General features: G+C 55.2%; 2 protein-coding genes across 3 annotated transcripts in view; both read left to right on the top strand.

Moving 5' to 3' along the window:
- The first annotated feature begins 3252 nt into the window (after positions 1-3252).
- Positions 3253-10925, top strand: LOC122171233 (tubulin alpha-8 chain-like). Its single transcript, XM_042838650.1, is given in 6 exon segments — positions 3253-3321; positions 5694-5916; positions 8147-8295; positions 9629-10213; positions 10215-10310; positions 10536-10925. Coding segments are annotated over 6 exon segments (1350 nt in total). The 5' UTR covers positions 3253-3318; the 3' UTR covers positions 10830-10925.
- Positions 10926-21418: 10493 nt separating this feature from the next.
- KDM5B (lysine demethylase 5B) overlaps positions 21419-25432 on the top strand; it is a 28305-nt gene continuing 24291 nt past the window's right edge. Inside the window, exon 1 of one of the 2 annotated variants that reach the window (XM_042838648.1) lies at positions 21419-21571. In XM_042838648.1, the coding sequence (XP_042694582.1) occupies positions 21434-21571 (138 nt within the window). In that variant the 5' untranslated portion in view covers positions 21419-21433. Of the gene's footprint in view, positions 21572-23169; positions 23233-25432 lie in introns of those variants that run through there. The other variant, XM_042838649.1, reaches the window with a different exon arrangement.

Below are 25432 nucleotides of genomic sequence, written 5' to 3'. Positions count from 1 at the left end.
GCAGGACACACGGCACAGCAGGACACACGGCACAGCAGGACACACGGCACAGCAGGACACACGGCACAGCAGGACACACGGCACAGCAGGACACACGGCACAGCCGGTTCTGCCCACGTGGGAGTGGCAGCGCTGCTGGCAGAGCTGCAGAGCAGCACAGCAGGGTGGCTCTGCAGGGCAGCTCGGTGTCACGCGTGCTGGGAGCTGTGCTGGGAGCCGTCCCGGGTCTTCACGGCTGCTCTGTCACTCCTCCTTGTGTCGTGGCCGTTCTAAATGTGCTGGGATGTCTGTGGGGTGACTGGTTTGTGGCACAGCCCCGGCAGAGCAGGAGGAGGAGGGGACTGCTGTGCTGATCCGTGAGGTGTCTGACCTACGGCCGGGGACGCTGCAGGTGTCAGGCTGTGTCCGATGCTGATGTTCCCTGCCCCAGACCTTAACGTTTAGGTTCTCTAAAATCTCGCCCTACTTGACAACTGTAACCTGTAAGAATATATGGTACCTAAAGTGTGTGTAAGGGTATTTTAACTGGTGTGGTTTTATTAACTGAGTACTTGGAAATAAAACGAGATGCAGATACTGGGCAGCACAGGCTGATGGAGTGGCAAATAAAGAAAATACGCAGGATGGCAATGCGTTCAGGAAGGAGGAATGCAGAGATTCCATCCTGAAAAGGACTTGGATCAGCAGAGTGTGATGATTCAGTGTCTCACAGCTGAAGAATGTCAGAAGAGCTGCGTGCACATTAAATGGGAGGTAAGTTCCCTTCTGCTGGCAGGAGCAGTGCTGGGATGCTGCCTCCAGCAGTGGCCTCTCTTCAGAGATGGTCACAAACCTGGCTGTGTGTTGCAGGAGCCCGCAGCAGCTCTGGTTCTCACAGCGTTTTATCTTTCGGTGGTTGCAGCCCAGTCTGTATTCTGGTTTGCAAACCCTTGTGTGAATAACTGCCATCACGTGTCAAAACAAGGGGCTCAGCAGGGCTCAGAGAGGGGCTGTGGATGGATGCAAACAGGGCAGTTCTGCTAGGAGTGTAGCACTGGTATTCTCTCTCTTGCCTAAGTTGCACTGCTTATTTTCGCAGAGCAGCAGAGCTCTGTAATCGGGTACTGCTGCTTCCACATGGGCAGCTTTTACGAGGTGTGAGTGTTTGGGATATCTGAAATGTATTATGAAGATTGTGAGTGTTATTTTACGTGCCTAACATTACATTCCTTGGCAGGAACAAGCAAAGTAGGAGGGAAGGAAATAATAGGAAATAGCTTCAGGGTCCTTAAACAAATAGTGCAGGGAAATGCTTCCCTGCCTCCTGCAAAGCCAGGTTACAACAAAGCCTGGAATCAAAGGAGCACGAAACCACCAAGTATTTTGCCTAAAACCACCGAGTGTTTTGCAGCTGCTGGGGAACATGGAAAGAAACCACAGCAGATGAGCAGAGTTTGCCATAAAAGTGCAGAGAGAAGATTTTGATAAAAGCCAGCTTTACGCTCCTTTTAACCAACTCCTCTTCTGCATATCAGTGTAAATACTTCTTCCATGCTGTGCTGCTCGCCAGCCCCACTCTTAAAACGCAGCTTTCTCACAGATGTGCTGGGAACTGCTGGTGCAGTTGAGGCAGGGAAGTGGGAGGAAAAAGGTTCTGGGTCACCAGGGCTGAGTTTCCTTCTGAAGAGGAAACCAGGAATCCCTTCAGGGAATTTGGTTCTTGCATCGTTCTCCTAATACTTCATTTGGAATGGCACAGCTCAACCTGCAGAGTGCTGGCAGCACAGCTTTCGCTCCTGCGTACCTGGGTGTCAGTGTGCTGTGTGAATGGCAGTGGCTCCTGGCAGGGGTGTCCCGTGGTCAAACACCTCGTGGTCGCTTTCCGGGGGCTTTGATTTTGCCTTCGGTTAAAGTGTGAACTGTTCAGATACAGCCTCTGCCCGGAGAAATGCTCTGCTCTCCTTCTTTCCTTGGCACAGCTGTGAGCAGCTCAGGGCAGGCACCAATCCCATGAATGCACCTGGGCTAAAAAGCAGCTCATGTTCTGCCAAAGCAGCTGGAGCTCAGCTGCCAGAGGAGGACAAAGCGATGAGAGGCAGAGTGGAGGTTTTCCAGCAGCCTGCCCTCCTGGGTGAGTGCTGTCTGGCAGGACAGGTCAGAACTGCAGGCAGCCTGTCTTTGAAACGCCTTTCAGAGCCATTTGTGGTGTCAATAGGAGCTGGCATTCCTGGGGCAAGAAACCACGCTGTAAGAATCGCAGGTTGCATTTATCCACGATTTATCCGGGATTCTCGCTGGGGAAGCAGCAGGCAGCGCTGAATCTCAGCTGCGTTTGTTCCGTTTCACGTTCCTCATCTTCCAGCAGTCTCCACGTTCCCTGGAGGAAGGCAGGCAGCCGCTGTGCTGCTGTCGGAGCGCTGCCAGAGGGAACCTGCTGCAATCGTTCAGCAGCAGCTGGAGGAGCCCTGAGAGCCGGGGAGAGGACGCAGCCGGGGCTGCTGAAGGCATCCATCCGTCTGCCCTGGAGCTGCTGGCTCTGCTGGGCCGTGCTTAGCAGCGTCTTTCGGCTCGGCCAGCTCACGGCTGGCCGCAGCTCCGCTCGCTCTGGAATCTGGCACATGAGGGCTGCTTTGGAAATGTGCACGGATGCCTTCTGCTCGGGAAGAAGAAAACAGCGTCCCGTTCGTCATTGCTTAAAGCTCGCGTCCTGCCCTGGAAAGCGCAGCTCGGCTGAGGGAGGAGCGGCCGCCCGCATTTTGCTGCAGCGCTGCTCACAAAGCAGCTCTTTGCTGATTTATAAATGTTAAGAAACGCGGCAGGGATTTTGAATCGTTTTTACACTGCTCCTGTTAACACCCAGCCTGAGTTGGGGCATTTTAACTCCGGGTGCACAGATTTCAGTGGTCTCTACGCGGCCGTTTGCGTTTAAGTCCTCTCAGCTCGCCTGGAGAGCAGCGCGCCCAGCGCCAGAGGTGAGAAAATGGGCGCTGGCCTCCGTTGGCGGGAAGGCGAAGCCCCGCCCCGTCCCCGCCCCTCTTTATGAATCGACCAATAGTTAGCGCAATAAGTTGAAATTCATACCTGCAGGCCAACGGCGCGGCCCGCTCGGCTGCTGCCCGTCTCCGATTGGTTGAGCGGATCGTCTCGCCTCGCGGACTCCCCAATAGCACCGCGAAGGGGTGACGCCTCTGCACGAGGCTGAACCAATGAGCAACGCGCGGGGTGTCGGCCGCCCCGTCCCTCTCGCTATATAAACCGTCCCGGGAAGGTCGGCCGCGTTTGCGGTGCCGCTCAGACCCGTCGCGCGTCTGTCGCTCCCAGCGCTGCCGGCCCGAAGCCATGGTGAGCGGGGGGAGGGGCGGCAGCCGGCGCTGCTCGGCTCCGCGCGGCGTGGAGGGGCGGGGCGGCTCCGCCCGTGCGCGGCGGGAGGCGCGGGTCTGCCGCGGTGTGCGGGTACGGAGCGGGCGGGCCGGGGAGCGGCGGCCGTGCGGGGCCTCGTCCCAAAATGGTGGCGGCTCCTCAGAACATGGCGGCGCTGGGCCGGGAGGCTCCAGAGCGGGGCTGGGAGAGCGGCGGGCGGCAGCGCTGGGGGAGGCGGCGCGGGGGGAGCGGCGGGTCGGCGTCCGTCCGGCTGTGCGTCCGTCCTGCCGCCGCTCGCCGTGCCCCGCTCCGCGCCTTTGTTCCGCTGTTCGCTTTTCCTGGTGCCGCTCCGTGTCCGGGAGCCGCTCCCAGTTCTCCCCGTTCTCCCCGTTCTGCTTTCACGGGATATCCGTAACCGCTGACATTCGCGTTGCAGCCCGGCGGTGGCTGCTCCCGTCGCGGTGAAGCCCGCCCTGCCGCCCCGCTCGGCTCCCAGCCGCGCTCAGCAGAGCGGCTCCTCCTGCAGCACCGCGCGTCCTTTGCCTCGTTGAGATGCAGCACCTTGCTGGGCGTGCGGCATGCTTTGTGCAGGAGCCCCGGGGTCCTTCCTGCAGCGCTGCCTCCCAGTTCATTGCAGCCCTGTTCGAACCAGGGCACGGCGCTCGCTCTGCCCTCGGTGCTGCACGAAGTAAACATACACGTGTTCAACGCGGCACCACGGTTGTGCTGCCCAGGCCGAGGCTTTCTTTGTAACGAACGGCCTTGCTTGGTGTCATTTCAAGAAGTGCCACTCGTTCATTTGATGCTGGAAAGCTGATATTTATTTCGACCTTTTCCACGTCTCACCTTTTGGGGGCACGCTGGTCCCTACGCGTCCCGTCGGTGACCTTCGCAGCTGCCTGGGAGCTTTGCTAACAAAGCGCATCTCAGCAGTAGGTGTCACTGCAGGTGTGAGGCTGAAGTGGGGGAATTAATTCTGTATTTTCCCTCTCAGTGGAGGAAAGAGCCGTGGGCTGTCCTGAAGGGCAGCGTGACCTCATTGCTGTGACCTGGCATCTCTTGGACAGCACAGCCTTGCTGGGCTGTGTGCTGAAGCTGCTTTTCCTCTTGCTTTCTTTGCTATGTGGGTTGGCTGTTCTCTGCCATGGCAGTGCTTTGCAAGGCCCACTGCTCCCACCTGGACAGGGATGAAGCTGTGGCCCTGGAGAGCAGTGGGCTGGCAGCAGCTTTGTGTGGTTGGCTGCAGCAAGGCTGTGCATTGCTCTTCTGGAAGCTGTGTGTCTGAATGTACGGCTGAGATGGGGCTTGCTCTCACCTCTTCATCGCGTGTTCTCAACCACAGCGCTGTTCTTTAGCAAATAGATTGTGATTTCTGAAGGTGGAGCTCCCAAAGAAACAGAGAGTTTGCTCGTGCTTTCTTGCATTTGTTCCAGCTCCCGCTACCCTGCACTTTTAGGGAACAACTTGTATCACCCACTCATAGGGCCTGAGTAGTCCAGTGTGACTGACTCAAAGCTGTCCTGTGCTCAGCTCTTGTGGATTGCATTTTGCTCCGTCACTCAGAACGAGAAGTTGGTAAAAAGAAGGACGTGAAATGCCACAGCTCAGGAGCTTGGAACTGGTTCAGTTGTGGTTTGGCTCCTGGTGTTCAGAGCTGTGTGCTGCAATGTGAAGGAAGCTGGCGTTGTGCTCTGGATGTCAAATGCACCTTGGGAATCTGTGAATTGCTATGGATGATCTTCCTGTTTTGGCACGATTTAAACGAGGCCCAATTTTGTTCAGTCTCAGTTTAGCACTCGTACAGCAGTGCAATGTGGGGCCTGTTTCAGCCTTCAGCAGCAACAGGAAGGGTTTGCTTAGGGAAGGATTCCTGGTGGAGCTCCCTGAAGTGATCGGGGTATTTTTTCTGATTTTACGTGCATTAACCGAGATGGATGGTGGATGCCATGGATCTTAGGGAGGTTTCACTCCCTCTGGCTTCTGGGCTTGGAGTGCAGGGGTGTTTTTCTGGAGGCTTAGGCCAGTGACGTGCAGTCATCAGTTCATCTAAATCACTGCCTGTGATCACAAACGTTGGCTGAAGGGCTCAGATGAGTTCAGCTCTCCCGGTTTGGTTGAGGGTAGAGGAGAGATGAGTCTGTAAAGATGACATTGTCCCGAAGGGTCTTCCCAGGTGGGTGGCTGAAAGGATCTTTTGTCCTGCTGAGTTTGTGCCCGGTGCCCTTAACACCAAGACAGTAAGGCCAATGTTCAAACAGCCTTGCAATATGGGAGCTCAAGCTGTGTGTGCTGAATGTTTTGTAAACAAGGAAGCTGCTGTTTCTGCCAGTGATCCAAGCTTTTCCTTCCCACAGCGTGAGTGCATCTCAGTCCACGTCGGTCAGGCCGGGGTGCAGATTGGAAATGCCTGCTGGGAGCTGTACTGCCTGGAGCACGGCATCCAGCCCAGCGGGACCATGCCCAGCGACAGAGCCATCGGCGGAGGCGACGATTCCTTCAATACCTTCTTCAGCGAGACTGGAGCAGGAAAACACGTCCCTCGTGCTGTGTTTGTGGACCTGGAGCCAGCAGTGATAGGTAAATACAGCGATGTACGCAGGAGACTGTAGTGCCAGGTTGGATTTAACTTGCACGCTTTGCCCAAGGGATCCATTCCTTGACGCATGAAGTGCTTTGGGGCTTTGAATTCTTACTGCAGAAAGGCTGCCTACATCTTCCTGGTAATGGGGGGCGCTTGGCTCTGTGTTCAGTAGGACTCCAAAGGATTAAACACCACCTTCTGCCAACCTGCAGAATTAAATTCTGAACGTGCCACACGCTTTTGCTGCAGAAGATAGTTATAACCTCTTGAAAGCACACGGAGTGGGATGTTCAGTAGGCACAGGTGCCTTTTTAGAAAGCTGTAATATACCTCATTAAGCAGATTTCTTGTGTATAGCATTATTCCTCTGCTTTCTCAAAGCACTGTTCTGGCCTCTGTCCTGCTGTGTCTGAGGAAATGAATCTCAATTGCACATCTAAAATCAGATACATTAAACATGTACTTCGACTTTGTGCCCCCCGATCTGTGACCACCCCCCTTCCCCTGAAAATCAGTGTTATCCCCTGCTGTGGCAGCGCTGGCTCTTCACGCTCACCCTCACTGCGTGCTGCTGGCTGCTCTGTCACCAGTCTGTGCCTCACTAATCCTGCTGAGTCAGACTGGGGGCTGTCTTTGCCCTCAGTGGTGACTCTGGGTGCTCAGATCTGCGCTGCCTATGCTTGTACAGTTGCTGTGTTTATGTGCTCTGTTTAATACGTAAAAAGTTGTGAAGGGAAGGAGTGAAAAGGCCAAAGCTACTCCTATATACCCCAGGAGTGAGGGCTCCCTGCAGCTTACTTTAATTGTAGCAGCCCAAACCATTCTGTGACCTGCAGGAGGCAGGCTGCTGGGCAGGTTAGGCTGAACATTCAAATAGAATTAACCGTTTAGGTTGGAGGTTACCTTCAAGGTCACCAAGTCCGACCATCAGTCTGACCCATTGAGTCCTTCACTAAACCCTGTCCTTTAATGCTGTGTCCACAGCAGGGCACGTTTTGACCCTTTGCCAGGAGCTGTGGCTCATCAGCTGTAGTTTCCCTGAGCCCCACAGCTGTTGCTCCCTCTGCTGCTGGCCGGGTGGTGGCTCTGAGCAACCAGGAAAGGCTGAGGAAGGAGGTGAGGAAGAGCAGCTGGCAGAGCTCGTGCCTTGCTGCTGGAGGAGCAGCTGCCGAGCCGTGGGGCAGCTCTACGTGGCGGTGTTCATTAGCGCTCGCTAATGATGGAAGTGCAGCATGGGAGGTGGGCAAAAGGCCGCCTGATGAAATGCTGGCAGTGCTGAAGGAGCTGGGCCTCTTGTTAGCAGGGTGACATCGCGGGCCTTTGGGGGTCAGCACTCTGTCCTTATGCTGCTCTGATTATTCTTCCTGTGCAAGCGCTGTGCCCCGCTGCGCTGTCTCAGAACATCTCTGTGTGCAGCACCCTACAGATGCCATGTGTGAGCACTGGGGGTTGCTGGGGCTTCCTAATAATGCTGCCCTTGGTGAAAGCAAGGACTGCAGCATGCGTGCACCAGCTCTGTGCGTGGTGTGTAAAATGCTGCCAGAGCTTCCTGCAGGAAGTAAGGCAGGAACCTGTCCAGAGTTTGATGGAAGTGACTTAAATCTCCCATGGTGAAACACAAATACGAGGAGCAGGTGTGCAGAGGGCAGCTGGGTTCTCCTGCCTGCTGGCCAAGGGTTATTCCTCATAATTCTCCAAGTTGTTCATGCAAGAGCCGTTAATGCTGGAGTTTACTTTTGCTCTAGTAATATTTGAATAACGTCTGTTCCTTTAGAACATTCCCTTCTGCCCTTGGCAGAAAGCACAAGGAAAGGAAAGAAGGTGATAAGCCAGCAGTGCAGGCTCTGAGCGCCCATTGCAGCAGCAGTGTGGATGACTTGGGAAACGTGGGGAAAGGCGGTGCTTCAGACCCTCTTTGCAGATGAGCATCAGAAGTTGAGTCCCCAGCTCAGCACAGTGATTCTGCTTTGTAGTCTGGCTGCAAATAGCTCTGGCAAGCGAAAAACTGCTTGTGAAAATGGGGCGGCTTTCTGGGCAGTGGATTTTCTCAGGTGTCCCACGCTTTGGCTATGCTGGGCACTGGGCACCATCTGCTGATAGCAAGAAAACCAGTTCCTTCTTATCTGTAAATAAGGGCAAGGTACCTCAGTCTGAACAGCCTCAGAAGCTCGAAGGATCTGCATACCTGGAAAAGCAACGTCTTAAAAAACTCTCTTGTCTCTCCAGATGAAGTCAGGACTGGGACATACAGGCAACTCTTTCATCCCGAACAACTGATATCTGGTAAAGAAGATGCTGCAAACAACTACGCTCGAGGTCATTACACAGTTGGGAAGGAGATAATTGACTTGGTCCTGGAGCGCATCAGGAAACTGGTAAGGCCTCTCACTGCAAGCACTCAGATGAGATTCTTTATCCTGTTTTACAGGATTTGGAGATGAGGCTGTCAAAACAGATAGGCCTATGAGTTCTGCTTTAACTTGTTGCATGGTTGGGAAGTTGTGCGGTTACTTTGCGTGCGTCCTTATCCTCAGCTTGCTGAAGTTACTCCTGTTGGATGGGGCTTTCAGATGGCCTGAAGTGCTGATGAGATGCCCAACATTTTATGTCTTCGTGTTCAACTTCAGAAAGCCGGGTGTGAGATTATCTTCTGATCTGCATGGTTCCTGCTGGAAAGGGATTATGGCCTGGCTGGGGCTCTTGCAAGGAAGGTTAAGTTGGTTTAGCTCACATGGCTTAGACTTCTCTTGGAATTTCCTTCAGTTGTAACTTCTGACTCAGCTTTACTGTAGCAGCAATAGAAGACCAGTAAATCTCAGTGGCCTGTGATAGCTCAGTTTCCCTGGTGCTTTCTTCATGTGGTGATCCTGAGGATGACAATGTAGGTTAGAGTTCCCTTTTCTAGAGCAGCCAGCATGTACTTCACCAATATCACAAAGGCAGGGTGTTCTCATTGCATAAGATTTGAGAGTTTACCTCTGGTGCTTTAACATGGAATGCTAAATGAGTTATGAAAGATGCAGCTTCTGCAGATCAAAGCTGGTATCGAGAACTTGGCTGCCGCAGGCTCTGATGCCGAGTCTGGACTTTGACCTGAGAAATGTGGTCATAGTTTCCCTCCAGAAGCTGTTTTACCTCCCTGTCAGCCCTGGCAATAAAGGTAGGCATCGTGCAGCACTCTGCTGGGGAATGCAGCCTGGCTTCATCTGAGAATGGTGAAGCAATGCAGTTTGACAGCTGGTCTCTGACATAAGCTGCGTGCCCACAGCCCTCGCAGGATTGTAGCAGTAGTTGTGGCACGGGTCAGTGCTGCATCTTGTGCAGGAAGGGAATGTCAGTCAGTGCGAGGGTCAGGCAGTTTATTGAGCAAGGCAAAACTCAAAGAACTATGATGCTACTGGCCTTGCAGAGAATGGAAGCAGAAAATGTTTTGAGGCAGTAACTTAGGAAGAAGTGGAAAGGTTGTCTTCCAGTATGTTGGTGACTTAAAACTGCTAAGAATACCAGTTTGGAATGGGGTTTTTTGTTGTTGTTTTTGTTATTTTTGGAGACGCTTCCATGGCTAATGGTACAAGAATTGAATGTTACTTTCCTGAAGCTTGGTCCGTTGGTACGTCAGGTTTGAGTGGCTGCGTGAGTCTGCAGTAGGCTGGTTTGGGGTTCGTGATGCCTGTACCACTGCTGTGACACGTGTATTTTCTCTTTCAGTCAGACCAGTGCACTGGTTTGCAGGGTTTCCTGATTTTCCACAGCTTTGGGGGAGGCACCGGCTCAGGTTTCACTTCCCTGCTGATGGAGCGCCTGTCTGTTGACTATGGGAAAAAGTCCAAATTGGAATTTGCCATCTACCCTGCACCACAGGTCTCAACAGCTGTCGTTGAGCCCTACAACTCCATCCTGACCACCCACACCACTCTGGAGCATTCTGACTGTGCCTTCATGGTGGACAACGAGGCCATCTATGACATTTGCCGTAGGAATCTGGACATTGAGCGCCCGACCTACACCAACCTCAATCGCCTCATTGGTCAGATCGTGTCTTCCATTACTGCTTCCCTCAGATTCGATGGTGCCTTAAACGTGGATCTCACGGAATTCCAGACTAACCTGGTGCCTTACCCTCGTATCCACTTCCCGTTGGTAACGTATTCCCCAATTATTTCAGCAGAGAAGGCCTATCACGAGCAGCTCTCTGTGTCTGAGATAACCAACGCGTGCTTTGAGCCTTCCAATCAGATGGTGAAGTGCGACCCTCGCCATGGCAAGTACATGGCCTGCTGCATGCTGTACCGGGGGGGATGTGGTCCCCAAGGACGTCAACGCTGCTATTGCTGCTATCAAAACCAAGCGCACGATCCAGTTTGTGGACTGGTGCCCTACTGGTTTTAAGGCAAGTCTCAGTTACATCACGAGCCTTTGTTTTGTTTTTAAGGCTAATCGCCGTAATGCTCTTATTAAGCGTATTTTGTCATTAAAATGTGTAGGTGGGCACCTGGTTTGTGTTGAGAAATGAGTCTTAGTGTTATTGTGCAGAGCTGCTTCCTCTGCCTTCTTTGACTGTGGTCACTACTGAATGCTACGAGGAAACTCACGGTCTTCTGTGCTTCTCCCGTAGGTTGGCATCAATTACCAGCCACCAACAGTGGTTCCTGGTGGGGACCTGGCCAAAGTGCAGCGGGCGGTGTGCATGCTGAGCAACACTACAGCCATTGCTGAGGCGTGGGCTCGTCTTGACCACAAGTTCGATCTGATGTATGCCAAACGTGCCTTTGTGCACTGGTATGTTGGAGAAGGGATGGAGGAAGGGGAATTCTCAGAGGCTCGGGAAGATTTGGCTGCACTTGAAAAAGATTATGAAGAAGTGGGCACAGACTCGATGGATGGAGAAGACGAAGGCGAAGAATACTGAACACAGCCAAAGTGAATTGCAGGTCTTCTCCAGGGCCTTCTTATTAGCAGTGTAAATCATGTCTAATGATTGGAATAAACTTCTTTAAGACATCCAGTAGTGTCCAAACACTGTATCTTCATCAGCTGTACTCAAACGGTCCATAGTCTAAGACAGCTGTCTGAGAAAGCTGAATAAAGTAATCAGCTGCAGCTAGAAGTTACTGTCCGTAAGGCACTGCTGTTTGAATAGTGCAGATTTGCTCCCAAACTGCTCTAAAGTAGAGTTGGTGTTTGTGAGTAATTGAGAGAGCAAGCAGGAAAGGGAGATGATGTTCTGGTGTGCAGAAGCAGGGGGAGCTCTGGGCCCTGTGGTGGTTGCCCTGCTGCTTTGTCCTCCTGCAGTCCCTGCCTGCTGTCTGCACGGAGCCTTCAGTCTGAAGCAGAACCTCAGTTAGCTGTTGGGGTCAATCAGCACTTTTCCCTAGAAGTGATTATTTTGCAGAAATGGTAAGTTTGTTGGTTGAGCTTCATGTGGAAGGCAGAAGGAAGGACTGTAACTTGTGTGTCTGGTGTAATGGCAGGATTTGGCTGATGCAGTTATCTGCAGATGTGAATACCTCTGAAACATTCTGCGTGCTCTGGGTGGAGGCTTGGGAACGCAAAGCACAGTGATCCCCAAATAACCTATTTCCATTTCTGCCTTAGATGGGTGGTTATTAAATCTCTCCCACGGAAGTTGTAAAGGGAGAATAGTCAAATATGTCATGGTGCTTGAATATTGATGTTCACACGGTGCCACAGTCTGTAAGAGACTGGATTTGAGTGGAAAATAACTCCCAGTCCTATTTCAACCTTACTTGTTTTCCTTCTGACTTGATGAACATGATTTAGGCTAAGCCTGGAGCCTGTGTTAGCTGATGAAGGTGAGTTATACCTGCTTGGCAGGAGTCTGGGCTGTGGTAAGAAAAACGCCTTACATTCTGTGTAAGGAAACCTACGGTACCCAAATAATGCTGCAGTGTCTGATGTGGACTCGCAGAATGAAACAGAGATCAGGGAAAGACACTGACCAACTGTAGAGTATTCAGAGTCCTCTTGACAACTTATTTTCCTGTTGATTAGCTAATTAAGTAAATGTGCTAGATGTAGCCCAGGAGGCAGATGCACTCATTGCAAGTCAGATTGACTTCATTTCCTTGCATGTATTCAGACTTCTAATGTGTTGGCAATGCCGTGAGCAGTGCTTGAGGAGGCTGCTGCATGCCTTACAGGTTTGAGGGCTTTGGCTTAGGACCTCAGACTCAGGTTGTGTGAAGGCCCTGTGACTGCTGGTGCCAGCGCCACGGCTGTCCTTAGAACCTGTGTGCTGGGGTGCAGGCAGTGCTTTCCTGAACTGACCTTCAGCGTGGGCTTTCAGCAGTGATTTGTCATCTTCCTATCTGGGATTCTTTTGGTTTTGTGAGGCCTGCCTGCAGCCTCCTGCTGCTGCAGTTCATTGCTTTACTGTACGCCAGGATTCCCTTTCTTAGGACACCGCTCCCCTCGTGATGGGAGCTGCCTTGCACTACGCCAGTGCTCCCTGTGCGGCACGCAGCCATGGATGAGCTGCTGCAGGGCGCAGCGCTGCACTGCATGCTGTGAGGGCTCACAAGTGGAGTCTGAGTTCTCTGAGAACCTGGATCCAGCCGGGGCATCTCGCTCACTGTGCTCATTGGGTCTGAATGCATTCTGCTTTCACGTGTTAAAAACAGCGTGTGCTGTTTTAATAGAAGTAGAAAAATGATAAGCTGCCACTGACAGGTTGAACAGGGGATGCTTTGTCACCTGTTTGTTCACTGGGCTCAGGCTGCAAGCGCTGTGCATCCAGGCTGCGTCGTGCGCTGCTTTGCTTGGTAGCAGCGTTGAGAAACACATTGCATTAACTGGTGAGCACTGAACCCTCAGTGTAGTCATAACTCGCAGCAAGTGAAGATCAGATGTAAAGCAGAGATAATTACAGCAGGGAGATGCTGCTGAATGCGCCTCACTAGATAAGAAGCATCCCCTACTTGTGCTCAGAAGGAGCCGTGTGCCTGTCGGAGCAGGCGATACCTGATGGGAGCTAAAAATACCTTTACCTGTGGTGACACAGCTTTCCTCCAGTGCTGAGATTGGCAGTCAGTGGCCATGACCTGATAGGGCAACGCTGACTCACGGGGAGGAGGAGGAGGAAGTGAGCAGGCGCCTTGGTGAGCCGGCTGTGCGTGGCTGGGAGGTCTGTCCCACGCTGCTTCTGGTGCCATTGCGGGGAAATGCAGGGCAACAACTTCATTTCCACCCACTGCCTCTGAGTGAGGCAATAAGTGAGCGCTATCTGTGTGGATGGACTCGGTATTAAGGATTCTCTGATTCACCTCGTGCCTTTGCTGCTGTGTGGCAGCAAGGGGAGTCGCAGAACAGCACCCCCGTGGCAGTTCAGTTGTTTATTGCAAAAATCTGGAATGACTGGCAGAGCTGGGGGAGCAGCAGCATCAGTTCACTGCTTTGCTGCTGTGCACTTGTAGGTGGTTGAGTCACCTTGTCCCAGGCCTGCAGCCTTCAGCCTTGCTGAGCCCTCTGCTGCAGTACTGCTTATCCCTGGGCAGCGCAAGGTGAGCAAGGAGCAGTCGTTCAACGCTGCCATTTTCAGCCAAGCCTGCACAAACAGCAGCAGACAGATCTTGCCATCTGAACTGCAGTGCTGCTAACTACAGAAGCCTGGACTTGTGCCTTTGTACAAGGTCATGTTTTCTCTTATGTAGGGCATGCTTCACAAAGGCAGAACTTCAGTTGTGCATAGTCACAGTGCAGAGATCCTCTAAACAGGGCAGTTTTCACTTTATTGCTGAAGTTTTGTGTAAACCTAAAAATTCATAAGTGTTTTTTTTTTCTCAATGTCTTTGATGTTGAGTTCATATTTCTTTTCCATGTCTTAGAAGTTTAGGAAGAAGTCTATTAAAGATAGAGATACTGTGTCTTGTATAGGAGCTGCGCATGACCAGAGCTTGGAAGGTACAGAGGAAGGGTAACCGAGCCTGCAGCCAGGAGCAGGGCTGAAATGGAGCAGGGCTGTTGCTGTTCCCTGCATATTGCTGCTTGAAAACCCATTGCTGAGCTTTGCTAGTCAGCAGTTCATCAGAGGTGGGTGAAGGAGGTACCTGGGCAGTTCAGAACTGCCAAATTCCTGTGCCTTGTTTGGTGGGTTAGATTCATTTCTCCATTTATTAGACCTGAGTTATCTGTAGTAAGGGCTGGGTGTCGAGGGTTCTTTTACAGGGTTAGGGAACAGAACAGACAACTTCCCTCTGTTCCAGGTGCCGGTCCTGGAGCCATGCGGATGATTTCTGCAGTCCGTGCCTCCTGAAGGTGTTCAGTCCAGATCAATCCTTTGCCAAAGCATCTCAAACTCCACCCGCCTGTGCTCACTGCACCTTTTTTGTCACTGCTTTGTTCCTGTGAGACAGAGGCCTCCACAAGGCTGCTGTCAATGTTTATTCAGACTGCTTTCTCAGTGGTGGCTGCTGGAGGTGCACACTGCGATGCTGTGTGGTGGGAGTGAATTCCAAGCCGTGTTCTTGAAGGCTGCCAAGACCTCAGGCATCTCCCTGTCATTTCTGTCAGAGCTCTGTGGCTGCAGCTCTCACACACACTGCAGCCTTGCACCATCGCCACATGCAGGGGCTGCTTTTGTTTGGCAGCACTGAGGGTCTGTGGCTTTTTGGTTCTTTCAAAGCAGTTTGCAGAACCTGCTGTGGGTGAGAGCTGCAGGAAGGCAGCGTTTGAAAGATGCTGAAACACTTCTGTAAAGCCATTGTTCCTCCAGCGGCTCTGGAGCTGATTTCATGCAGTTCTGCACTGTCAGAGCTGTGTTGCATACGGAGTTGCTTTCAGTTCTGTCTGTGCCTGCTGTTGTGGGACAGCCTGAACTGCTAACTGCTGCATCCCATCTCCCTGGCACTCCTGTCACCAGGCGGTCTCGCCTCTGTGCTCGTGCTGCTCTGACGCTGTTTTTGTGTGAAGTAGATAAGAAAATTAATCCAACCTTGGGGCAGGAAGAAGGACAAAGCTCTCTCTCAGTTTCATGAGCTCTGGTGGCTCAGCACAGGGTCACCTGAGTGCCACAGCGGGCAGGAGGGAAGCTTGGGGTGCCATGGGGCAGCTGCAGCTGAGCTGAGCCTCTACTACTGGTGCTGACTGGGGCAAAATGGTTTCTGTCTTTGATCTTCACAACTTAAATGGAGTGTAGATGTGGCAGGCAGAAGCACGTGCACGCATCAGTGGAAGTGTCCCAGTCACGTCTCAGTGCATTATAGAACCATTCCTGCTGTTGTCCACAGATACTTTTGGGAAGTGTGAATGTCTTGCAGCCAGCACATATGGCGCCCAGCAGTGGAGGGCTGCCTCATCCTTGGATCATCTCACCATTCAGGCGATGGTTCCTGGCCCTTCTACACAAAGTACTTCTGTTTCTTGTGTTATTCTCTTTGCTTTTTAGTGTTTATCTTCCTGTTTTCAAATTCCGGCTGTTTCTTTACTTGTTCACTGCTGTTACAGATATCAACAGTGTGTTTAAGTTCCAGCTTTGTCTATTGCAGCATATGTGCGCTGCCTTCATTATCTGCAGTGCCTACAACTATTTGGTGTCTACTGAGTGTGTCTGTGTATTAAATTTGCTTGCTAATGCTGAGAGGGACAGCTTGTCTGCACGTTGATTTAGACCTTGTTTATTTTTGATCAGCTGCATTAAATACTCACGTGTGTCTATTGCAGAATGCTTCTGAAGCTCTCAAGAGCCAACACTGCCATGTTTGGGCCACTGCAGGTGCTGGCAGATCAGGAGCAAGCCTTACAGTTCTGCTTGTTGCCACTGGCAGCTGATTTTCTTGTCCAGTCCTGCACTCCCTTGCAAAAGATGCTCTGTTCTGGAAGCTTTGTATCATCTGCCAGGCGCTCAGGGTTGTGGAGATGGATGTGGGAAGCCAGGCCTGCCAGGGCAGTCCAGATTTTTGGAAAAGCCGTTCGAAAAGCCCTCCAAATGCAGTGCATTCTGAGGGGCCTGATTTGTGTTTATTTGAGGAGTTTATTAAATTCTTTCCATTGCCAGGTTGTTTAATCACCTCCTTTCTCCTTCAGATGCCTTCTGGCTCACCAGCTGCCTCTAAGCCTACATGCCATCGACCAGATTCTGCATCATTCTGCCTGGTTGTGATTCATGTGGTTTCTTGCTACCTTGGCCATTTCATATGTCATCGGTGTTATCAGCAATACTATCTGAAATATTTTCCTCTGCTTTAATTCATGCAGCTCTTACACATCCTCCAACGTATCTGAGCAATCTGCAGCCATTGCTCCATGCTTATACCCTCTTTGTAAGTGATATTTCCAGGGCTCTCCATCTGTGAATGATGGTGGCTTGGAACCCAATCTCATTCTGACTACTCGTCTGTCTGCTCTTAGACTCATTTTTAGTGTTTTTTAGTGACTGATGAGGGCTTAAATGATTGTGCACATCTGCCTTTTGGAACCCGACTAGTAGTTCGTCATCGTTTCTCTGCTGTAAGCTTTAATTAATGTTTATTACCAGATCGGCTTCTCTCCTTGCCTGGGCCTGTGCAGTGTCACTGAGCAGAGGGCAGTGGGTTTATCTGGGGCGCAGCAACGTGCCTGTGCTCTGTGATAGTGGGCTCTGCACGGCTGGCAGGAGGGACGGGCTCCTCAGTGGGTTTTTTATTGCTGTTTCCACTCAACCCATGCAGAAACCACAGCTGAGTTCAGATACTCGGGGGAACGGTTGCGATGGAGCTCTGTTTCACTGCAGTTACCCTTTCCTTTTTAAGAAAGATGTGCTTTGTAGCTCTGAGCATCACGGCAAGTTGTGTTTTTCCATTCAGCCCACTGTGCTGCAGGGGCTGCGTGGCTGAGTCGCTTTCCTCAATGCTGAGGTCCAGACCTGAGCTTGTCACCCATGGCTCCCTTCACAGCCGATGCAAAGAAGCTGCAAAGAGGGGATTTTAGGGTTAGATTACTCTGACCTACTTTAGAACTACCCTTAAGATAATGAGCTGGGCCTCACCCTCGCCGGCTCTCCCAGTGCTCCACGGGTGGCTGCTCCTCATCAGCCTCCGCGCTTACCCAGAAGCTTCCCACCCTCGGCTCGTCCTGCCTGGAGCAGGCGGTGCTGTTAGCAAGCAGGTACAGCTGTAATTTGGGTGAGTCAGCAGCTGCTGGAGATGAAGGGAGGCGTGTGAAGCTCAGCTCTGCCTCTGCCGCGCTTCCTACGGCGCTGCTTTGCTTATCCTTGTGCCTACGGTAGTCTGGCCCTGGATTTGGAGTAAGACTCTTCAGCCTTTAATGGCAGCTAATGAGAGGGTATGAGACTTTGGAAACTTCATTAATGAAAGTAAAGCTGAGGGGAGTTGCACAACTGTGAAGGGCTTCCCATACCTGAGCATCCCAGCTGCTCCCATCTGCCTTTACCTGCCGCTCACGCAGCCCGGCCAGGAGCTCAGTGCAGCTGGGGGACTTCCGTCCTCGCTCGGCTCGGCGCAGCCCACAGACGGGGCTCAGATTTCCTGCCTGCCCCTTCGGCGCGGCCCCTCCGCGTGGTTTCCTGTAGCTGACACGTTCAGCCTGCAGCCTGAAGAGTTAAGAGCTTGTTAGGCTTCCCCGAGCGCGGCAGGCACCGCAGATGTGAAGCCTGCGTGTTGTCAGCCAGCACACAGCAGGGCAGGGGTTTGGAGCACAGCTTCTGGGGGAAAAAGCACCAAGTATTGAGGTATTGAAACTGCTGCTTCTCCCCTCTTGTAGCAGAAGCTGCTAGCAAAGTTCCCGTTGTTATCCATTGAAAATGCTGCTGTTGGGACTCAAATTAGCCAAGGCAAAACAAGCCAAGCAGTCTGCATCCCTGGCACCACAGCAGGAGTCAGTACAACATCTGCAAGCTGTGTTAATGAAATGTCCAGGATTGCTCAGCAGATCCCTCCATATTCCTAACCAGGATCCCGAGGCTGGGGTAGCTTAACACTGAATGTTTTACTCCAAGACTGACGTGCATCAGTATCTCGGAGCAGCTGGCTTTCTGGAAAATGTAAAACCCTTTCCTAGCCTTGGTGGTGAAATTAAGACTGCTTTGCAGGCTCATACGCGTGGCTGGTTTGCCCAGGTGAACTGGTTTGGTTTGATCTGTCATACATCCTGCTTACTAAATCTGTTTGTTCCCAGGAATCTATTTTGTTAAAGAGCTGAAAGGCTCAGCATGTTTCCCTCCCCGCCTTGTGCTGTGAATGTGTATTTTAATAGGGCAGAAATCTGCTGTTGACAGGAGTGCTTTGGCTTCAGTGGAGTTCGCTTATCTGTGACTTAAGGCCAAAAGCTGATTATAGGCTCATATGTGGTACGGAGCCTCTCTGGGCACCGCAGGGTGACGCTGCCTTGGATTCATACGGCTCTGTCCCAGCCTGCTGCTTGGTGACCCCGCAGCGCAGTTCCTGGGATGTCAGCATCCTGTTGTGATTTCTGAGTCTGTGGGAGCAGTTCAGGTTTCTCAGTGCCCAGAGCTGCAGGTATCTTGTCTGCTCGGAGCCCTGGGCTCCCATCTTTCCTAGAGCTCACCTCAGTTCCCGGTGCTCCCGTTGTCCCAGGGCTCAGGGTGCCGTGGGACCAGGCTGCACTTGGAGCTCTGTGCTCTGGGATGCAGCTGAGGCTGCTGGCACTCAGGATGCCTTCCTCTGGCTGAGCTCCTGCTTCTTGCTAGCAGCTCCTGTTCTTGTTTGCCCCTTCCTGCTGTACCATTCAGTTCTATAGCAGCACATCCTTGGAAGCAAACAGGGCTACCAAACCCTTCAAGAAGGCATGCACTCTCATTTCAACTGGGAGGAATCTGCCTTTCCTTCTGTAAGGTGTGCTGCTTTATCAGAATCCAGGGCAGATGATTCTGAAGTCAGGCAGTGCTGTGCCACCAACCCGCCGAGTACAGCAGAGCACTTTGTGTTATGCAGCACGCAGGGATGATGAGATGCCTGTGGGTATACAGACCTGGACCCCTCACCTTCCCTCCAAGGGCAATCTTGTTATTTTGGGGGTCATTTTAACTTTTCTCTCTGCTCTGATCACCTTAAGATCTTCGCAGTGCTTTTGTCTTCCCCTGTAATAACTTCCACTGTAAAGCACCTGCATTGTATGCATTGTATTTTTCCCATAGGAGACTTTGCACCTGATTCTATTAGCAGAAATGGTGCTTCTAAACACGGTCCTTCTAACCATGGCTCCGACGGAAGGGGCCCATCCCCAACAGGGCTTTGGTGCCTTCTGACATGCAGGAATGTTTCCCCATCCTTGATGTTGGCATGGCCACAGAAGTCGTGTTGCTCAAAGCTTTCTTCTCCCCGCTGGGGACCCTTGAGTTCTGGGTGTGGAACAGAGCAGCTGTTCTGAAGGTGAGGAAGCAGTTCAGTTTTTTCCCTGCTGTATGAGGTGACTGCTGCTGGAGATTCCCTCGGTGTAAAAATGAGAGCACAAAACAGCTGTGCTGTACTTTACGTAAATAGGTTGAGACTCCCGTTTGCCTAGACTTGCTGCCGCTTCTGCTCCCAGCTGCAGGTACAGCGGTGGCACAGCGGCGGTACAACAGCAGCGGGCAGCGCGCGGGACCCCCCTGAGCCGGGGCTGCTGCCGTCAGCTCGGAGCTGAGCCCAGGCGGCTCCTCGGGGCGAGGCCAGGGCGCGGTGCCGGCTGAGCTCATCTCCGCCAGGAGAAGGCATCGGGAGGAGCTCAGCCCATCATCTGTGCTGCAGGTGTCTGCTGGCCCTGCCTGCCTGCTGGGTGAGCCCCAGCGCCGGGGGCTGCAGCCGAGCCCCCCCTGCCTCTTCAATGCACTCTTTAAACTCGGTTTCCATTTCGGTTATTCGCTGAGAAGTGTTCGGCTCGACCTGAGGAAGCTTCTTACTCAAACAGGGAGCAGAAGTTGGGGTAGTTTATGACTTCCTTCTTCCCGTAAACAATTTAATGAATTAAATGCCTGCGTTATGGGAACAACGGAGGGATGGGAACCTGACGTGGTGAAAGTTCAGGCGCTGTTTGCAGACGGTTTTGGCGCCAGGACCATTAAACTGCTCCGGCATCTCCTTCCACCACGCGTGCGCCCCATCGAGCGCAGCAGGGGAGCTTTCCGCAGTAACGCGAGGCTTTCGGTAGCACCGCGTGGGTTTTACTCGAGGGGAGGAAGCTTTGGCCGGCAGTCGGTGTTTCGTCAAGGCCACGAGCGCGGTTCTGCTTAACAAAAGGGGACTTTCGTGCCTGCGGCCGAGCAGAGCCGTAGGAAAGGGCCGCGCTCCGAACATGGCGGCTGGGCCGGACGGGCAGCGGAGGAGAGGGGGTCGGCGTGGGTACCGTGCCCGGAGGCTCGACGGGGCCCCGGGGCGGGCGGGACGCGACCCGCGCGTGCGAGAACGGGGCGGAGCCGCGCGGGGCGGCAGCGGCACCAACGGCAGCGAGGCGGAGCCGCACCGCCGTGCGGGGAGCGCGGACGGGAGGGGGGGGCGGGGCCGGCACGCACGTGCGCTACGTGCGGCGCTGCAGCCGCGGCGGGGCCGGGCCTCCATCCGCGTCGCGGGGGGGGCGGCGCCGGGCCTCGGGGCGCGTCCCCGGCCGACGTCGCGTTCCGTCGCGGTCGCGGAGCCCCCGTCCCGTCTCGCCGCTGAGTCGGCCTGCGCCGCTCGGGAGGACGGCGGGACCGGTCCGCGCGGCGCTCCGGCTGCGAAGCGGAACCGTTTTACCACGGGAGCGCCGCGCGGGGCCCCAAACGGAACCGTAACGATGCCGTAACGATGCCGCCTAGCTCCGGCGGCGGCCGCCCGGCCTCGAGCACAGACAATGCGGCCGCGCGGCGCGCTCGGGCCCCGCCCCCCGGTGACGCGTCCACGGCGCAGCCAACGGGAGGCGGCGGAGAGGCTCTTTAAAAAAAGAAGCGCCGGCAGCGGCGGCCGTCAGCTGTGCGGATCCCTCCGCGCATGTAAACACAGCGGGCCCAGCGCCCCTCACGGCGCCGCGCGGCCCGACGGCCGGGGACCCCCCTCGACTTTCCCGCTAGAGCGGCTCCGCGCGGGGTGCGCCGCACCGAGCAGCTGCTCCGGCGGCCGTCCGGGGCGGCGGCACGGGGCCGCGGGCGCTCCCTGAACCGGCGGTGCCGGGGGGAGCGGAGCGGGGCAGGAGGGCCGCGGGGCGCGCACAAAGGCGCGGGGCCAACGCTCGGAGCGCGCGGCTCGGCTCGTTCCGCGCCTAGGAAGGAAGCGGGGCGGAGGGGGCCGGAGCGGCTCAGAGCTCGGCCGGCCCCGGGCCGCGTCGCCCCCCTCCCCACGACGACCCCGGCCCGGCGCCCCCTCACAAAGGCGCGTGACGGGGCGGGGCGGCCGCCGCCCCCTCCCCCCGCCCAGCCCGGGGCGGACTCTTTTTCTCTCGCGTTCTGGCTTCGTGCCCCCCCGCCCCCTCCCTTCCACCCCCCACCACCCGCCGGACGCACACGTCCCGTTCGAGGCGCTCGGCGGCCCCGGCGGCTGTCGGAGGATTGTTCCGAGTCGGCGGCGGTGGCGGCGCGGCCCGGGCCGGGCCATGGCCGAGTTCCTGCCCCCGCCCGAGTGCCCGGTGTTCGAGCCCAGCTGGGAGGAGTTCGCCGACCCCTTCGCCTTCATCCACAAGATCCGGCCCATCGCCGAGCAGACCGGCATCTGCAAGGTGCGGCCGCCGCCGGTGAGTGCCCGCATGGCGCTGCCGGGAACGGCCTTTGTGTGGCGGCCCGGCCCGCAGCCGCACCTCCGGCGCCGATCCCGGGCAGGCGGGCCCGGCCGGAGCGCCCCGGCGCCGCGCGGAAGTTCGGCCGCCCCCGGAGCCGGACGGGGCCGTTCCGCCGCCGTTCGCCGCCCCCGTCCGTCCCCCGGCCGCCTCCAAGTCGCTCCGAGTGCCGGAGTTGGCCCGGTTCTGACCCGGCCGCCCCGCGCTCCCCGCCGAGGTCTCTCTGCGCCTCCCCGCGCCGCTCGGTCACCAAAAGTTCCGGCGCCGTCCCGGAGCGCAGTTGGGCCGAGTGGCCCCGGAGCGGAGCGGCGCTCGGTGCTGCCCTCCATGTTGGCATTGTGGGGCCGCGGCCCTCCGCTCCGAGCTGCTCCCGGCCCCGCGGCGCCCGGCCCGGCGCTCTCCGTGCGGGGAATCTCCGCGCAAGTTGCGGCGCCCCGCGCTCTTCGGCCGGAGTTCGGCCGCCGGCTCCGCTCGCCAGACCCCGGGCCGACGCGGCCACCATTTTATAACGCGATCCTCGCTGGGAAGAGCCGTGAGCTTCGTCCTCGTCCTCGTCGCCCGGCCCGGCCGCGCGGTGCGCTCGCAGTCGCGGTTCCGATTTTCTTTTGTTAGCTGACCCCGTTTGCCGAGAGCCGTTCGATCTCAGCCCCGCGGTCGGCGCGGCCGGGAGCGGCGGTTCCGTTACGGGGATAAACGGCCCGAATGGCGAGGAGCGGAAATCTGATTGCCGAGCGTTTGCGGATCTCCTCGTGTCGATGCGGAGCCGGGCCGGCACGGCCACGGCGGCGGAGCCCCGCACCTCCCCCAGCCGGGGCCGAGCTCAGCGCGGCGCTTTGCCGGCCGATGCTCGCGGTTCGGAGCCGATCCTCGCTGCTCCTCGGCTCCGCGCTCCGCCCGCCGGCGGCCGGCCGAATTAAAGTGAAGTTGGTGCTTGAGCTGGTGCGGATCTTTGTGCCGGAGGAGCTGCGCCCTGGGAGGCTCTGCGTGCCCCGAGCCCGGCGGAGGGGATCAGATGGTTTTCATTATCTGGCCAACGCTGAACTTATGTAATCTTTTTGAGGAGAACAATCTTTTTGGAGCGCGCACTGCCAACAGCATTGAGCAGTTGGGAGCAGAGCAGAATTTCTGTGGAGATGGGTTGTTGGTTTTTTTTTTTGTGGTTTGTTTTAAAAATCTCATCTACGTTTCTCATCTGCTTGCACACAAAAACCAAAGCCTGTCAATAAAAGCTCCTTCTGAGCTTCGTTGTCTGTTAGAGAGGCAGAGACGAGCAGCTCTGAAGGAATTGCGACCGACTGCAACTGCGTCCTCAGCACGCTCCATCTCCACTTACAAAGGCCAACCTCCCCTCTATGATCCGATGGATTCGCTGAGCTGCTGTTCAGAAGTGGGATGAGGACGGCCGGAGCTCCGAGGGCACAACGCCCCATGGCTGTGCAGGGTTTGGCTCCCACCGCCCGTCTGCCCCGCGGTGGCCCTGTGGCTGCGCCTGCACCAGCCTGGAGCGTAGAGGGAGCCCTTCAGGCCCGGCGCCTGACGTGGTTCCTGGCCTTCCTGGAAACAGGAGCGCGATGAATATTCGGCTGTTGGTTTCTGTAGGATCCGGTGGTTTGCGGGAGGTGAGCTGGGGCTGCGTCGGCCTTTTTGCAGAACTCCCCGATGGAAGGGGTGGGAATCGCCCTGCGTCCCAGTGGGGCTCTGGTCTCTGTGCTTGGCCTGTGTGGCTGTGCCATCCGGGATCCGCATTGGAAAAAAATTCAGAATTTAGTCCCTTTTTGCGTTGATTTAGGCTTAAACTCTTGTATAATTATCATCTGGTGAAGCCGTGCTGTTCTACCTGACTGCAGCATGGGATGGCTGGCAGGATGGCAGGGCGGTCACAGCTCCGAGCTGCAGAGCACAAAGGGAAGAGCTCTGCGTTCTCAAGGCTTGCGGACGCCTCCTTCCTGGGAGCTGGGTGCGAGCGTGCAGCCAGAGCACAGGGCAGCAATCAGTGCTGGAGGTCGGGGCAGCAGCAGGGCGTTGGGTGGGGGAATCACCAGGGATGTGACAGGAGGGAGAGCTGCTCAAGGGGGCTGGAATTTCAGTTTCCACTTGAGCGCTCCAGAGAAGCTTCCTTCCTCTTCGTTGCTGATGACTTGGTTCTGCTCTCGTTCAGGTGACTGTGGGATGCTGCAATCCCAGCGTTAACTCTTCCCTTTGGTATCTGATGGGCTGTAAGACGGAAGGGGACGGAGTCCATAGCGGGGTCTGTGCGCTGGGCGAGGGGAGGTGGCTTCAGACGAAAAGAGCAGGATTTCGATTGGTCACAGAGAGGCGGCGCTGCCCCGTCCCCGCAGCCCCCCGAGGGCAGGGCAGGGCTGTGAGCGCTGCTGGGGCCGGGGGTGTCCCCGTGCTCGGCAGGGAGTGGGACCAGAGGGCCTCTGAGGGCCCCTTCCGACTCACACCGTTCTGCGGTTCTCTCCTGGACGTGAGCCGCTGGTTCTGTGCAGGACGCGGCAGTGGCTGTGTGTTGGCGCTGCTGTAGGATGTGGAACAGAGCGCTGAGCTCCTTGCTGGCTGCCCTGAGCGCAGCACAGCTGGGCTTTGCCTGCAGTCACCTCGTGGGGTTCGTGTGCCACCACCAAGAAGGTGCAGAGCTGCCTGCAGAGCAGTGGGTGCTGTGCAGCCCGTCCATCACGTGCTTGGCTGGGTTTTCTTCTCTGAATTGGTCCTTTGTTAGGGTTTCTTCATTTTGGTGCTAAGTTGGAGTGGTGGTTTGTCCAGCACTTCAAAGGCTGAAGGGTGATGCTGGAGCACAGCGTGGCTGTTGTTGGACGGAGATGGCTTTTTAATTTCAATTAGTGGAAGTAAACATTCCCTCAGATTTCCAACATAGCTTCAAGAATGAAAGGTGGAAAGTAGAGCGTGTCCTGCTGTTCTGCTCCAGTTCTGCTCCAGAATGGACCCCTCTTTCCATTGGGTTGTGGAGCTGCTTTGCTGCAGTGAAGAAATAACTGACAGCAATTACTTCAGCTCTCCTTGCCGTGGTCATCAGTCTCAAAATATAAAATGCTGTATGACGTCCTGGCAGCATTACAGCTGATGGCTGAACGTAGCAATCGAGAAGGTTTGGGCTGTGCTTTGAATAATGTGAGGATGGAGGAGTGCGGCTGGGGTCCCAACAACCCGCAGGGTGCAGTGATGAGATGAAGGAGGTCTGTGTGAGGCTGCCTGCAGCTCGCAGGAGTTGGCACAGCACTTCTACACGAGCAGCTCTCTTCCAGTGGGTCTCATGGAGCTGGGGGGCTTTGAGCGGGGCTGTGTTGGTGGTTTTAAGTTCTTGGTGGGTTGGTGGGCAGGGCTGGGGTTGGCTCTGCTGTTTGCCCTGGCGCTGTTTGGTTCGGTCGGTCACACTGTCACAATCCCAGGGCTGTAAACGAATTGGGTGTGTGTCAGGATTCTAATTGCAGTCGTTGTGGTTCTGCAAAATTGATAACGTGCTGAAGGAATCGTGGATTGTTTCAGCTTTAATGAGGAATTACTGTAAAGGAGGGGTTTCTGATGGTCTTTCAGAACCTCAAGCCAATGGCGTCTGATCTCCATGGAAGGGTCTGGAAGGACAAAAGAGGTGACCTCATGCAGGTGGCAGGTTTGGGTGAGTCGTGGGGTGACCCCGACTGCCTCACAAGCACTGGATGCGATGAGGCCAGAGGCTCCCAAGTGGGACTCAGCATAAGGTTTTCCCTTTAGGAACAAAGGGGCTGAGATCAGAGCTGGAGGGAGCGGGGTTGGTGGGGCAGTGGTGGTGAGCTGTGCTGGGCAGTGCTGAGCAGGGCA

This window comes from Centrocercus urophasianus, unplaced genomic scaffold, assembly GCF_019232065.1.
Source record: "Centrocercus urophasianus isolate 14NV4802_14NV808 unplaced genomic scaffold, USGS_Curo_1.0 seq_88, whole genome shotgun sequence".
NCBI classification, from domain to species: domain Eukaryota; kingdom Metazoa; phylum Chordata; class Aves; order Galliformes; family Phasianidae; genus Centrocercus; species Centrocercus urophasianus.
Note: the sequence above shows the minus strand (reverse complement) of the source record. Positions and strands in the feature narration are given on the sequence as shown.